Genomic DNA, 14,739 nt, shown 5'->3' with positions numbered 1-14,739 from the left:
TTCATATGTTCAGTATGTACTGCTTTTTTACTTAACTATAAGCCCAGTATAATTACCACTGATGCATGAAGTTGTACTTAAACTGTCAGCCAACTACATGGAATTGAATGGGTTTTCTGAGCTCTTATTTTTGTTCCAGGGAAGGCTAAAAAACAATAGCTGAGCAAACAAAAACAAAACAAAACAAAACAAAACCCACTCATAAAGAACTCTTTGGACATCTTATTTGTCCCTTAATCTGCCCTTTATTGCTTGCCAGTTGCATTTTTCTTTACATTTAACAAGCTCACTTGCAAGGGCAAACAAGTATTCTCCTAATGATGTTCTGATGGAAGAAACATAATTGCACACCATAAAACCTTAGTAGCTACTTTAATTGCTCCACAAATTATCTTTAAGTGCTGTGCATGATTTATAATCGCAAAACATTCTTCCTTTCAGCAGCTAAATAGAGCTGACTGGGAACTTACAAAAAAACTTGGTTTTTTTTTCTTTTCTTTTTTTTTTTAGAAAAATGTCCACCAGAAAAACCCATTTTTCAGGGCAGTTTTAATTAAAAAAATTAATTTTTCTGAGTAAGTTTTCTTAAATTTAGGTAGAATATTTAGTCAGATTTAAACACCAGGTAAATGAGATTTTAATCACACCAAGAATACCCAAGTTGTGAGAGACGGAGAGATGGACAATTTGTAAGCTAAGGCAGACAAAATGATAGAAACAGATTCAAGATCTTTATTCAACCAGATTGCAGAAGAGCAAAAAGCTTGAAATTTGCTCTATGTGAGAGATCTCTCTTGGTTGAAGGTTTGTCTGTTCTACTGTACTGGAAGGAATTTAACATGAAAGACAAAAAAAAATCCCAGTAAATGAAATTTTTGTTTGCTGATGAGCCCTGTCTTCAAATAACATTTAAGCAACTGTGACACAATAAGCAAACACAAATACTTACATAATTTCCACAGTTCTCATCACCTCAGCATTTTATTAATGAAGTAAATGAACTCGCAACTTTGACGCAGAGCTGCATCCTTTTCAGACAGAAAATACTGCTGAAAGTAGAACTATGGAAAGATCAACATTTTAGAAAGTTAAAACTGTTTCTCTACAACAAAGTTCTGCATTAATCAGGCCATTATTTAAGGAGTAGGAAATATAAATCAGTAAGGCATTAGGAAAGCTTTTGGAAAGAGATAAACTTTCTAACTGTTCCATCAGAGGACTACATTCTGCTATAACTGCAGGTCATGTGTTCAAAGAGGTGTATATTAATGGGTTCCAGCTCATTAATGAAAAATGTTTGCTTCTATAGAATTAATTGTTGACATATCTATACAACTTTGAGCTCAACTTAATGCAATCTGATCTGCTGACTGAAATCCTTAATTGTTAGCACTTTATTGAGCCACTTGCAGTCTAAAACCTTTTCAAGCACAAAGTACTGGAACAATCTTGCTGAACACATAAATTGGATATAATTGTTTTATGAATGAGACAAATCAAGTGTGATAAGAAACACAAGCTGGAGTTATATACAAATGCTAAAACAAAACAATCCTGAAAGGTAATAGGTAACAGGCAATCTAGAAATCCAAGTAAGCTGTGCAAACTTTCTGAGCATAGACTATACATGAGAACAAAGACTTATGGACTGCAGATCTCTAGCAAGTGCTACTCAAAAAAATCAAACTTAGAGACAGATACTTTTCTTCTGTGCCCCAGACCTGTCAGGAGACAATGACTGCAGAAACACCTCAAGTTTCAAACTGGAGGGATAAAGGCAAAATGAGAAGCATATTTCAAGAAGAACTGAGCAACAGCTGTTTGTAAGATTTAAGCCAAAATGAAGAAACAATTCAAAATAGAAGTTTCAGTTGCTATTGCATATCAATAGTCATTAATATGTTTGCCTATTTATTACAAAATTACAGCACATAAAAGGAATGTCTAAATAAAATTAGATATACAAGTAAGGTATATATAGAGTATAAGTATATATGCATATACATTTAAAAAATAGAAATAAACCCCATCTATACTTATAAAGTGAAATTCAAAGCTAAGATTCCAATTTAAAAAAAGAAGAGAAACTGGGAAGTTGCAGAAATTATATTTCATGCAAAGTAAGTACTATCAAAATTTCACAGAATCACAGAACCACTAGGTTGGAAGAGATCTTCAAGCTCATCGAGTCCAACCCAGCCCCAACACCACAACTAGACCATGGCACTGAGTGCCACATCCAGTCTTTTTTTAAACACATCCAGGGATGGTGACTCCACCACCTCCTCAGCCAGACCATCCTAATACTTTATCACTCTTTCAAAAAAAAACATTTTTCCTAATATCCAACCTATATTTCCCTTGGCACAGCTAGAGACTGTGTCCTCTCGTTCTGTCAGATGCCGCGTGGTGAAAGAGACTGACCCCCACCTGACCACAAACACCTTTCAGGGAGTTGTAGAGAGTGATAAGGTCACCTCTGAGTCTCCTTTTCTCCAGGCTAAACAACCCCAGCTCCCTCAGCCATTCCTCACAGGGCTTGTGTTCCAAGCCCCTCTCCAGCCTTGTTGCCTCCTCTGGATGCTCTCAAGTGTCTCAACGTCCTTCCTGAACTGAGAGACCAGAACTGGACACAGCACTCAAGTTTGCAACTCTAAAGCAAATTTTTATATCAGCTCTTTCAATTCATTCCAGATTCATCTTATGCTTAATTTTTTTTATTTTTTTTTAAACCATTCACAAGTCAGGTTAGTGTGTTCACACTTTTTGTCTTTGCAACTTACAGAGTTTCTGTGCTAGAAGATGATTATCCTTAAAATTTTGGGCAATCTGAAGACTTCAATATGCAAAAGTTGTTACTGGGTGTAGCTGGCCTCAATTTTTAGAAATTAAAATGAAATTTTCAAAATCTGCTTACTTACATGTATAAATCTTATGAGGCTAATGGGTTTTGAAAAAAATCTATAAAACCAGATAAAAATAGAAACAAAATGCTTGATAATTCCAATAAAAGTCCAGAATATAATAGTTTCATTATAAAAATATATATACTACTAACTCTAATGTATCTACCTTAATCTCAACAGCTGTAAAAGAAAACTTGCCCCTCCTAATTTCATGATGATATCAGCACTGTAAAGGTTAATCTTGAAAACTGCTGTGAACAGAAATCTACACTAACATAAATTCACAATCACAATCATAATTTTATCATAATCCCTAATGAACTTATTAAAGCTGAAGAAGTGAATATTACTTGCATTAACATATTTTTTATTTTTTATTGTTTCTTTACCTTCTTAGTTTCTTGCACACCACTGAATCCATCTTCACTTTCAGCTTCTCTCTTCCATAATAATTCAGCTGCAGCTGTTTCAGGAGACAGCCTTTACTGAAAAACAGGTATCTCCTATTGTAACTTTTTGAATTGTTACAGATTTTTATAAAAGTTCCTTTTTTTCCATCAAATACTTTGAGGCTCTATTCCCACTAAAGCTGTCCTTTTGAAGGTCAAACCAAGATACTCTTCTTTTTCTGAGTGATTTACCCTCCCCTGAGTCTTAATTTCTTTACTGTCAACTGCTCCCCCTTACTGTTACTATTTCCTTCAGGATGATAAACACTGGAGTTGATAAATGGGTAAGATCAGTGATAATATCAAAGATTTAAACAGGTGCTGGAGATGGAATCTGAATATATAGCAGGATCCTTAATTCTGACAATCTCCCCATTTAAGTCTGACTTGCTCTCGTCTACCTTGCGGACCTTATGTGGATTGTCATTTTAATTTCCCCTTGGAAGTTCGCCCATGGCTCAGACATGCTACTACTTCAGTAAACTAAAAACTGACAAAAGCAGCATTAGCAAAAAGTAATGCTAAATGTTGGTGAATGACTGCAGAGAGCTATCAGGATAGAATGTATTCTGGAGGATGGTGGTAAGACTGACAATGTTTGATACCGTCAGAAGTGATCTGCAAGAAGGAGCAGAGATTGTGTTAGTGACACCCTCAAACATAGGCAGGGCATAAGGGGAAAACTTGCAAATCACAAATCAACAGGAAAAATTAATGAGGAATAAATAAAACACACAAAAAGAAAGAAAAGAAAATTAATGTCTCCAGCAAGAAAATAATCTTGTATGTACTAGAGATTTCAGCCCAGGACAGCATCGTCTCCAGCTGCTGATTTGTGATCTAGCTCTCACATCTGCTTTGGAAGCACAGGCACTAGATCTACTTTTCAGGAATCCTTTTACTCTGACTTCCCTTTGTTCTCCTTCCTGGAAGTTCAGGCCCCATGGCATGTTACCCATCTAATGCTCTGATCCCCTGCTTCCTCTAGGACTTTTCCTGACACCCTCTGCAGAGCTGAGAACCTCTGGTGACGTTTCCTTCAGGATAGGGCGACATTTAAAGCAAAGGGCACAAACCCTGCAATGGAATTTGTAAACACACGTAAGTAAATATTAGGCAAAGCATAACACACCTACACAAATTTCTGGCAACAGTCACATCTGTGCAAAAACCTGTTTCAGTCTCTGCATGACCTTTGAAACCCAAGGACTTTGTCTATACTGGTGAATTAAAGAGTGTCAGGACAGAGAGGTTAAATGACCTATTGCTGAGTAGGGATCACTGATTTTCCACACCTGGATGGGTGACCCACCTAGATACTGTATAAGAAGAACAAACAAATATCCTTACTACTGCCTTCTGGGGCCACCTTTTGAACCAGGAGACTGAAAAGTCATTTTGTGAGGAGCCCTACAGGTCATATTGGCTTAAGATAATTCTTTGATAAATCTGTGTGGTGATTGATGCAAATAGTACAGGATCTATCACAAGAAGAAAATTTAAAAAGAGGAAGGGGAAAGAGAAAACTGTTAAACGTACAAAGAGGAAAGTAGAGCCAAGGAAATAGTAAGGTTGCAGACACACTTTTTCCTGACTGCATCTGAATGGGCTGAAAAGGTCACTTCCCAAAATTACCTCTAGACTGCATTTGCCTGGCATCATGACAGCCTACTGAACTGCTCTTCACACATCAAAACCATCTGCGTTGAAATGAAGAGCACATTTGTGCCAGACTGAGCCATCCTAACCAAACCTATACCAGTATGATCAGAGAGTGGTTAGAAGAGTTAAGTCACTTCTTCCACTGGAAAAAAACCCCAAAAAAACCAACAAACCACCATGTCTAAATCTTAATGCACAAACCTATCCAGTAGTGTTAGTGGACAGTGTCTAATGTATCTAGCACAATGTATGGTGCTTTTGTACAAGCAGCTGCTATATGCTCAGGAAGATTGCAATTATACAAAGCAGACTGAGTACAGTCTCAGCCTGAATTACTACTCTCCAAGCAGAATAGTGTTATCAGAAAGTCATTATCAAATCAGCTCAGGTTATCAATACAAATAATGCTGTATGGAAAGGGTGAATCATAACGGAGAGCATAGAGAGTTTAAAGAAAGCCAGTGAAGAATATAAGATCTGACAGGGACATGGAATATAAAATGTATGTATTCCTGTTTATCAACATTTCATAGCATTACCAAGACAACATGTAAAACGTTCTGATATTTATCAGTCTGGAAATTAGTAAGATATTTTTTCACTTATATTTTCTCATCCTTCTTTAAAGTGCTGCTGACATGAATTCAGTCACTGAAGCTTGATTTGATAGTTTGGTTATGATAAGCCCTTCAAAATGTTTTTGAAAATAATCCATCCAGAAGAAATACATAAAGCCCCCCTAAAAACTACACAGGTTTCTTCATCAGTGTAATTTATAAGGTTCTTGTCTTTTCTGCTCTTTGGGACAAGAGTGCTATGGGAGCTTGGGTTTCATGCTTCTGCTTTTCTATTAATTCCTGCATCATGGGTGCATCCTGAAGTTAAAATTATAAACCAGGAACAGGAACAAAAACCCCCACGCTGTTACCCTGAGTAAAGAATGTAGAATCTAACCCATAGTTATGTCTGTGTGACTGCAGCTACCACAACATAGGTGAAAGATCTTGCAAAAATAAAATACGTAAGAAGACGTTGGGATTGTTTCATTTTAAAGGTGATCACACAATTTCAGAATTTCTTCCTTCTTATGAACTGCCAAACAGATACAGTTAGCTCTCACTGTATGGGCTGCCTAACCAAGGCTGAAGACATGAGGGAAGGTGTTAACAGTAAGGGTAGATGTAGTATTGGTGTGCAGTCTAGACACAGAACACAACAAAGCCTTTCAGCTATCAACATTTTCCCTTGTTAAAAATGAAAACCCTTAGTTTATCTCGAAATAGCCTTAAGGGAACTTTGTGTGGAACAGGATCATTAACTTAGCAGTGAAATGATTTCAGTACAACCTACCTCCAGTACCTTTTTCAACTTTACTAAAAACTCATGAGTGGAAAAAACAGAATGCGTCAAAAAAAATTCCGGTGAGATACACGACTGTCACATATTTCTTTAACTTATTTGTTTCACTTACAGCCTTAAGTGGTTTTAATACTACAGCATAAAGAATGTCAAGTAGATTTTCTTTCTCATTTGGAACAAAAACTAGACATGCCAAAGAGAATCCTAAAGTTTTAGTCTGTTTACTTCTTACAGTTTGGGATGTCAATTTTGGTTTATATAATCATTAGGAAGAAAAAAGTGAAGCTGAGTGTGCTGCTCAAGAGTACACATTAATGTGACACAGAGGTGTTTGCAAACATACCTTAGTGCAACAAGGAATTTGTAGTAGTATCCATGTGGAACAGGCTTCCTTTGTGCTTCTATTAGTTTCTAATATATGAGTAGACTTTTGACAGGTCAAATAGTACAATCTGTTTTCTGAATAGTAGAACAAATTGCTGCACTATAAACCTAACAAAAAATCTATTACATTCTAATGGTGGTGGCCTAACATTTACAGTGTTACATAGTTTCTTATAAATTCTCTCTACTCACAAGAGCATTTTATATAAAAAGAGAAAAACAAAGTCTCCTTTGAAATTGTTTGCTTTAAAAAGGGATAACTAATAGAAAAAAATAATATTGAATGGGACATTAGGAATCTACATTCCCTACGTATCAGGTGTTTTTGTTTATTTTTACAAAACACATATAAAAAACCTGCAACTGACTCTTTATTTAGGAGGCAGATTATGCTTAGTTTCATAAAGAAGACCTGTCGTGAATTTCCTGCTAAGTGTCCAGGTACCTGCCCTGGTGATCCAAAAAAATGTAGTAAGATACAAGATTAATCTTCCATTTTCTCTTTTTCTGGCTCAAGATGTATTTCCTAATCTCTGATTCAAAAGACAAAGCTTGGAATACACAATGGCCAAAAATAACAACTTTCCAGAGGAAGACAGAATGAAGAGCTGTAAAGGTCAGAAATGTGTAGAATTGAAGTGTGTTCACAGCCTTCTGTGGTTGTAAACCCTTCTTGCTAATTCTTGATGTCCAAAAGATAATAAATAATTAGACTGACACAATTTTTTTCTTGAATTCAGTAGAAACATAAAGCAAATGCTTCACTACAGCAGTGGAGCTCATTTATGTTACAAGAAAACAGGCTCTGTATTTGCCTTGTAATAGTACCTTTGCTTTCAATGTTTTATCTTCTTTCAGAACACAGTAGTCATTTACAGGAGTTTAAATTTCTGTTGTTTTCTCCAGAGATTTTACTTCATAATATTCCTCTGACTGTACAAACTCAGCTGAACACATCAGAGAATACACTTATGAAATTTGTAGGTGTCATCATGCTAGGGTCAGGGGAGGTCACCTGCTCTGGAGGATATAAACGAATTTCAGTCAACACAGGCTGGAAAGAAAGTCTTCAAAGAATATAACTAAATTCAGTAATTATAACTGAAAAAAAATCCCTATGCTTTGACAGAAGGAAACCAGAAACAGCAGCTAACAGAAGAAAGCAAGAAATTGCCGAGATATCTTGGAGGAGTAACCAGCATCATTGGTAAAATCTGTAACATACAGTTTCTCCTGTATGTGCTGTAGAAATTTGTAATGAATGCAAGTGTGGTGCTTTTAAAACTGCATGTACTGAAGAGCTGAATTCTGTAAGGTGCTTGAATTGGCCTAAGTCACATGAATTGCTGGCATTTATGAGAATAAGCAAAGAAAAAAGACTTTCCTTTAAAACAACTCCAAAGAAAGATCTTGTCTTGGAAATATTTCCATTCACTGGGGGATGTTACTGGTTTGCAGAGAATGTTTCCTTAAGCATAATTTCAAAGATTGTCTCAAACATGAACTCAAGCCTGGTAAGCAGGTGATATGCAAACAGCGCTCTTCTGAAGGATGAGTCTCTCTTTAGTATAACTATTTTAAGGGTAGGCATAACCCCTAAGAATTCAAGATTAATTTGAAATCAGCAAGTTTAGAAGAAACCACACTGAAAGAATGGCTTAATTAAAGCAAGGCTGTAAACTAACATTGTTTGTTCAATTAAAGAAGCAGGTGCAGATTAAGTGAATTTACTTATATGCAAAATAGGGAAAACTAAAAGATAAAGAAAGTGAAACAATTTACATAAGGGGGAGCGGATTTAATAAAAGCCTAAGTGAAGCACCATCTGGATGAAGTTGCAGAAATTGTTGCATATCAAGGCAATTAAGAACTGCAGAACAGAAAAAAAACCCTTACTGGCATGTGACAGACAAAAAAAAGCACAATCTTGGAAAGCTAGAAGTATATAGCTATAGAAGCAAAAAATCAATAAAACTTCTTCGAGTTCTAAAGGGAAACACATACATGGACAGCTGCTCAGGGAATGAAAACAAACATAATGTCCTTTGCTTTTCCTGTATTTGTGCTTAGAATTTTGAATAATTAAAAATACTTTAAAACTCACCCTTCTTTTCATTATTAAACTGAAATAGAGTAAGATGCTAATGCTAATGTAATCCTCTGATTTTATCTGACTGTAGTTTTTAATTACTTCTCTCTCAAGCTGATCACTGAGACAGCACTTCAGGAAGGACCAGTGCTAAGTGTCCAGCCTGGAGGGAAGTCTCCTTTGCAGTGATACAGGTTGGGAGTGCCTGGCTGGACAGCAGTTCTGCAGGCAAAGCCCTGGGGGCCCTGGTGCACAGTGAGCTGGCTGTGAGCCTGCAGTGGCCTGGCAGTGATGAGCACCAAAGGGTTGTGCCAGCAGGAGCACAGTTTAAGGGAAGGGAGTACCTCCCTCTAATCTGCACTCATTAATCTGCAGCTCTGCTACTGCCCATTTTGGGTCCCCAGTAAAAAATGCTGATAAACTGAAGTATTCAGCACAAGGCTGCTGAAATGCCTGGGGCTTGGGCATCTGTGCCACCAGGGGATTAAGGGAGCTGGGCCTGATCAGCCTGGAAAAGAGATGGTTGAAGTGGGGCCTAACAGCAGCCTCCAGTGCCTATGGGAAAGATATCAGGGGGTCAGATCCAGGCTCTGTGTGGCAAAAAGATTTAAGACACCGATCATAAATGAATTAACTGTATACCAGTTCAGACTGCATACAAGGAAACATTTTTTCACCATAAAGATAGTCAAGCAAAAGAGCAGATCCAGGCTCTGTCCTGGAGAGTTTTCAATACCTGACTGAATACTGAAATAGCAACAGACAACATTGATTTAACCAACATTGATTTGATCCCACAGCTAATGCTGATTGAAGCAGGAAGTTGGACTAGAAAACTTGAGGTCTCCTGTGACTCAAATTTTCCTATGATCCTGTGAACATCAACTAATGTTGCACAACAGTAAACTACAAACTGTATCAGACAGTAATACATAGATAACTGAATTAAAAAAATATTATTACAGGATTAAAATAAGGTACAACTTCATTTTCACTGTTACCAACATATATAAGCAATACCTTGTAAAATCAGAAATTTAAAATTGTTACAACCAGATTATGAAAAGATTCCAAACTAAGTTTACAAAAACATTCTGAGACAGTCCACTTCAAAATCCCACCCACTCCTGCCATTTTAGTAGGCATGCAAAACTCTTCAGGGAATAGAACAGTCAGTGGAGCAGCACTAGAATAAAAATTTATTTTCCTCGTCTGATATTTTTTGTGTTTTTATAAAACGAGATACTCTACCACAAAATTATTTTTAAAACAGATAAAGACAGGCATGAAAGTCAGTCACCCAGAAAGCTATGAATGTGGCAGAACAACAAATTATAAAATCATAAACTGCTGTTAGGCTACTATAAATAAGCAATGCTAATTCAACCATATAAATATATAATTTAACTGTGTGTGCTTATATATACATTTGTTTTTATAAGGCTGAAGAATTTGCATTTGCAGAACAATAGTATTTTGCCAACATTTAAAGTACATGTATTTACAAAAAAAGAAATGTGCAAGACAAAAGAAATATCCTTGAACTGTTAATTTTAAAACTGTAAGGGTAAATCATATAAAACACTCCAGAGAACAATGACAGGTCAAAGCAAGTTATTTTCAGTGTTTCCTATTTAAGTGAGATGTTATGCTTAGCACATCGGACCTTGAGATTGTTCTTTTGAGACATCCAATAGTCTGCACTCAGTAAAGAGCACTTTCTCTGGATTTGGTATTCCTCTCTGGGGGCCAGACAGATAAAACTTGGACGTGGTCATACCTACTTAGTAAGTACTTGAAGGCATAGTTTAAACCTGTGGGCAGGTTTCTTGTAACCTGGTTGCAAATGCTCCAGGGACTGTCTCAGTCATCCTGGAAATTTCAAAATGAAAGACAGTGGTGTTTACTTAAATTACATCTAGTAGTCATTGCATAAGAACAGGGATTTAAACTTAGGATTTCCTACTCTAAAACATATAAGGTATCACAAATGTGTGGCTTAGTTTTCAGATTAAGACACCTAAATGCGGGTTTGTGGTGGCAAATTGCACACCTAAGCTCATTTTATCACCACTGTTCAGTTGTCTAAGCAGCCACACTTAAGTGACAATGCCACTAAAGATGCTTCAGGGTATCAGAAGCATCTACATGAAGACAGAAAATGTGACACACGACTTAGAGAAGATCTGCAGTCCTTTGGGGTAGCAGCTAGCTACCCAGACCAAAACACTTGGTTACTTTGCAAGTGTTTCACAGATCAGATATCTCAACCACGTGGAGACATCAAAATGTACAGGTCTACCTTTGTGCATTTTCATCTTGAGGCAAGTCCCCTCTTAGTGAAAAATCTCCAGGAAACAAGAGACAACAATCTAGCAAGTATTCTGATTGCAGGGGTTATTGCCCCCACCAAAGCTGAGGTTTTCATTAATGTGGTTCACTGCCCTATTTAATTCTACACTAAGCAGATCAAGAGAGCCCAGCTGACCAGTTAACAGCACTTTTGTGGAGAGGTGAGTGTGTGCCTAGATTGGTGCAATGGCATTTGCAAAGGGAACTCTCAATCTGCCTCAACCCTTTCAAAGCTGCGAAACCGTTCCAAATCCCTGTCAGAGCTTAAGTGCCATGTAGCTGTGTCATCCCTGGATACAAAATCTTGTCTTTCTGTATGCTGTGAAAAAAAAAAAAAAATTCAAAAATCATGTCTCAAGTGAGCAGTTACTTCAAAATTCACTGAGGATGAATATATTTCCTAAAATATCCATTGTTTTTCCAGTGGCTTAGATAACTTACTGGTGAGGAAGTGCTATGATTTGCAAAGAGGAAAATATGTCACTTTTTGCCTGAGCTGCTTTACTAACAACAAAAATACTTTTTGCCAATTGATGAGCATATAGGGTGTGCAATCTGCGGTTGAAACTTTTCTTTCACACAACAGGCTTGAAACAATATACAATTTGCCATTATACAGATGCCAGTATCCTTCTGCATTTTGTGTCTTTTGCTTACATACTATATTTGAATGAAGCTTTTAAAAAAAATTTAAAATGAAAATTATTATATCAATTAGATAATTGTTCATTTTGTTTATTCCTCTCCTGTCTGTTTTTGCAATCATGCTTTCAGTGCTGTGGAGGGAGAAGGAAGAACTGATTCTCCACCAGAATGAACCAAACAAACAAGTAAAGCAGCAACAAAAAGGGCACAGTAGTTCCTGAGTGGCTACCAGACTTAGAAACTGATGCATTTTCTTTAGTTGGGCTAAACTTATCTGATTTTTCTCATGTGGCTAGTCAGGAACACTTGTTTTGAAAATCAAACATTTCTGTTGGAAGAAAGCTAGAAAAAGGAATTAAACAAATGTTACCATATGACGTGTCAAATAGGAAGTTTAAGAAACATAAGAGGGACCAGTGTCTTAACTAAGACAGTGTCTAACTGGGAGCCAGTTCACCATCAAAGCAACCTGCTTTCTAAATATCAATGTAATTTACATATATATAAAGCAAAGGTTTATTAAAAAAGAAATGCATTAAAATTAACAAGATAGTGGTGTTTCAGAGAGTTTTCCTGACATAAAAATTGAGCTGACAAGTTTAAGGGGAAGGAAAAGGACTAATGCTCAAAATGTTTTGTATTTATAGTGAATATAGATTTCTAGAAGACATTAAAAAATGTTGTTTATCTAATAGAAAAAAGAGCAATTCATCATAATAGTTATCCTTCAGATTTATGAAAGACTATGGTTCGGTTAAGATATTGTTGAGCTCACACTTTAAAGACCTTTAAAGATATTTCCTGTTAAATACGTTACTTTAATTATTACTACGAATATAACACCATCACACAGGAAAAAACCATTAAATATCATTTAATTAACATTAAATAAACATATTAGAGATAATATGAAAATATACCAAAGGGGATTTTATCAATATTCATTAATTTTGAACAGAAACATTTAAAGTAACTATTAAAGGACTTTCACTTCTTCAGATTAATCTCTGAAATCATTACTCAGCTCAGAGTGAAATAGGCCTATTGTACCTCAACTTGTGCTAACACAAGTAAAGCCAAGCAGTTTACAATGAATGTAAGAAAGCTGTGAAACTGAGCATGAGATTTTATTTTGCTCAAGTAACGACTCATTTGATTATCAGTAACAAAGTCTGTTCTGTAAGAATTCGTACTGATAACTTACCAAGTTTATTTTAAGCATTTCTATTTCAGCCAACCAGACAATGATTCTAAATCATAGAGAAGCTATACAGCTCTTAAAGGAGAAGCATCCTAACTTGGAAGCTCTACATATGTATACTGACTGTATTTTAAAGTTTGTAGTGTTTATTTTAAACAGCACCTGAAACAACTTTTTTTGTTCCATTTTCATTATGTGCACAAACACCAACACAGTGTTTTATATTACAAGAAACAGCATTTATTCAAAATAGTACCTAGATTATTATATTTTTTTCTACACTCAGAATTGGAAATAAATGGCATTATCTCTGAAACTGCTGTATAGAATAGTAGTTTAAAGTAAATGTTTTCCAAAAAGGGCAATACCCTGTCTTTTCCAATGCAATCCCACAACAAAAGCACGGTTAAAAAGTAGGCTGCTTCTTTTAATCAATTTGCATTCGACCTGAGTCCAAAAGAACACTCACTCTCCACAAATATAAAGAAAACAACGGGAATTCATCTGAGAGATGAAGAATAATTTGATCAAGGTTCTTCAGAAATTTGATTTTTTCTTCTTCTCCATAGTCTGAGTTTGAAATGTTACTTTCTTCTGTCTCATTTTGAAGAAGTTGTTCCAGAATCATGCACAGAAGAAAAATATTCTCATACTGGGCGATGTCATACACAGACTGGACCTGGGAATACAGAAAAATCAGTACATAAGTAGAGTGTGAAAACATTTCTGCAACTTAACATCTCAGATGACAGTTTAAGGAATACTGTTAAAATTTGCAGTATTATTTATATAATCAGGACACATATACATTCAGTACGATTTCTTCTAAAAAATGTTTTCCTTTTTGTGGTAACAGTCAAACAACTAACACTGCATCAAACTACCAAATGAAAAGTCAACATAACCTCCTCTTCATGAGAGAGTTTGCTTTACCTAATTATCCACAAGCTGTGACATACAATAGTGATGTAAAGAAAAATAACTACAATGATAGCTTTGTTTGTTTTGGGCATATAATTAGAATTGGTGGATTTCTGTTTTCTAAGAAATAAAATAATGAGCAAAAAAGAACTTTTTACTCCTAAATATAGACACTCATCTATTCAAGTGATACCTCCAGAAAGCAAATTAAAAGTCCAAATTCTCAATCTCAATAGAAAATGCACAAGCCAGTTCTGAGCCACTTAAAGAGGAATATTCAGTTCATCAAATAAACTGTAACAAGGACACTGACCAAACTAAAAAATTTTTAGAAGTCTTACATCTTTATCCTATATAAATTTACCTATCCTGTATTTAGAAACTGGAATTTTACACAGAAGCTTTCTGTACATAGGAAACAACTGGTAACATACAAACATAAACCTTGGAGAATTGTCTCTCTAGAATGAAATTTTGTGTCCTTAACAGCAAAATCTACCAATATAGTAGACTTTTATATAACATATATATAGTAATATATAGTAATATATATATAGTATATACCTATACTGTATATACTGCATATATATAATATACTGTATATTATGTTCTGTATATATACCTATATATGACCTTGTTCTGCAAAAGGCTGCAATTACAGTAGGTGGATGATCAGAACTGGAAGGTAAAATCATAGCTGCTAGAAAACTAATTATGTATTTTAGAAAATGGACCAATAGCTCTAGCAAATCTAAAAACCTGTTTAGACCT

At 35.7% G+C, this 14,739-nt stretch overlaps 1 protein-coding gene and 1 long non-coding RNA gene across 6 annotated transcripts in view; one reads left to right on the top strand and one right to left on the bottom strand.

The window, feature by feature from the left end:
* The first annotated feature begins 3,274 nt into the window (after nucleotides 1–3,274).
* LOC111926077 (uncharacterized) lies at nucleotides 3,275–10,365 on the top strand. The gene is made up of 3 exons (XR_002862655.2): nucleotides 3,275–3,402; nucleotides 4,344–4,456; nucleotides 7,890–10,365. It is a non-coding gene; the product is annotated as an uncharacterized LOC111926077 (long non-coding RNA).
* MEI4 (meiotic double-stranded break formation protein 4) overlaps nucleotides 10,026–14,739 on the bottom strand; it is a 130,308-nt gene continuing 125,594 nt past the window's right edge. For all 5 annotated transcript variants that reach the window (XR_015282974.1, XR_015282973.1, XM_086876351.1 and 2 more), the window contains one exon: nucleotides 10,026–13,726. Coding sequence is in view for 3 of the 5 variants with exons in the window: in XM_086876351.1 (XP_086732477.1) it covers nucleotides 13,475–13,726 (252 nt within the window). In the remaining 2 variants the exon portion in view is untranslated. The remainder of the gene's footprint in view (nucleotides 13,727–14,739) is intronic.

The sequence above is a fragment of the Cyanistes caeruleus genome, chromosome 2 (genome assembly GCF_971803275.1).
Source record: "Cyanistes caeruleus chromosome 2, bCyaCae1.hap1.1, whole genome shotgun sequence".
Classification (NCBI taxonomy): Eukaryota; Metazoa; Chordata; class Aves; order Passeriformes; family Paridae; genus Cyanistes; species Cyanistes caeruleus.
This window is presented reverse-complemented; position numbering and strand designations above follow the sequence as displayed.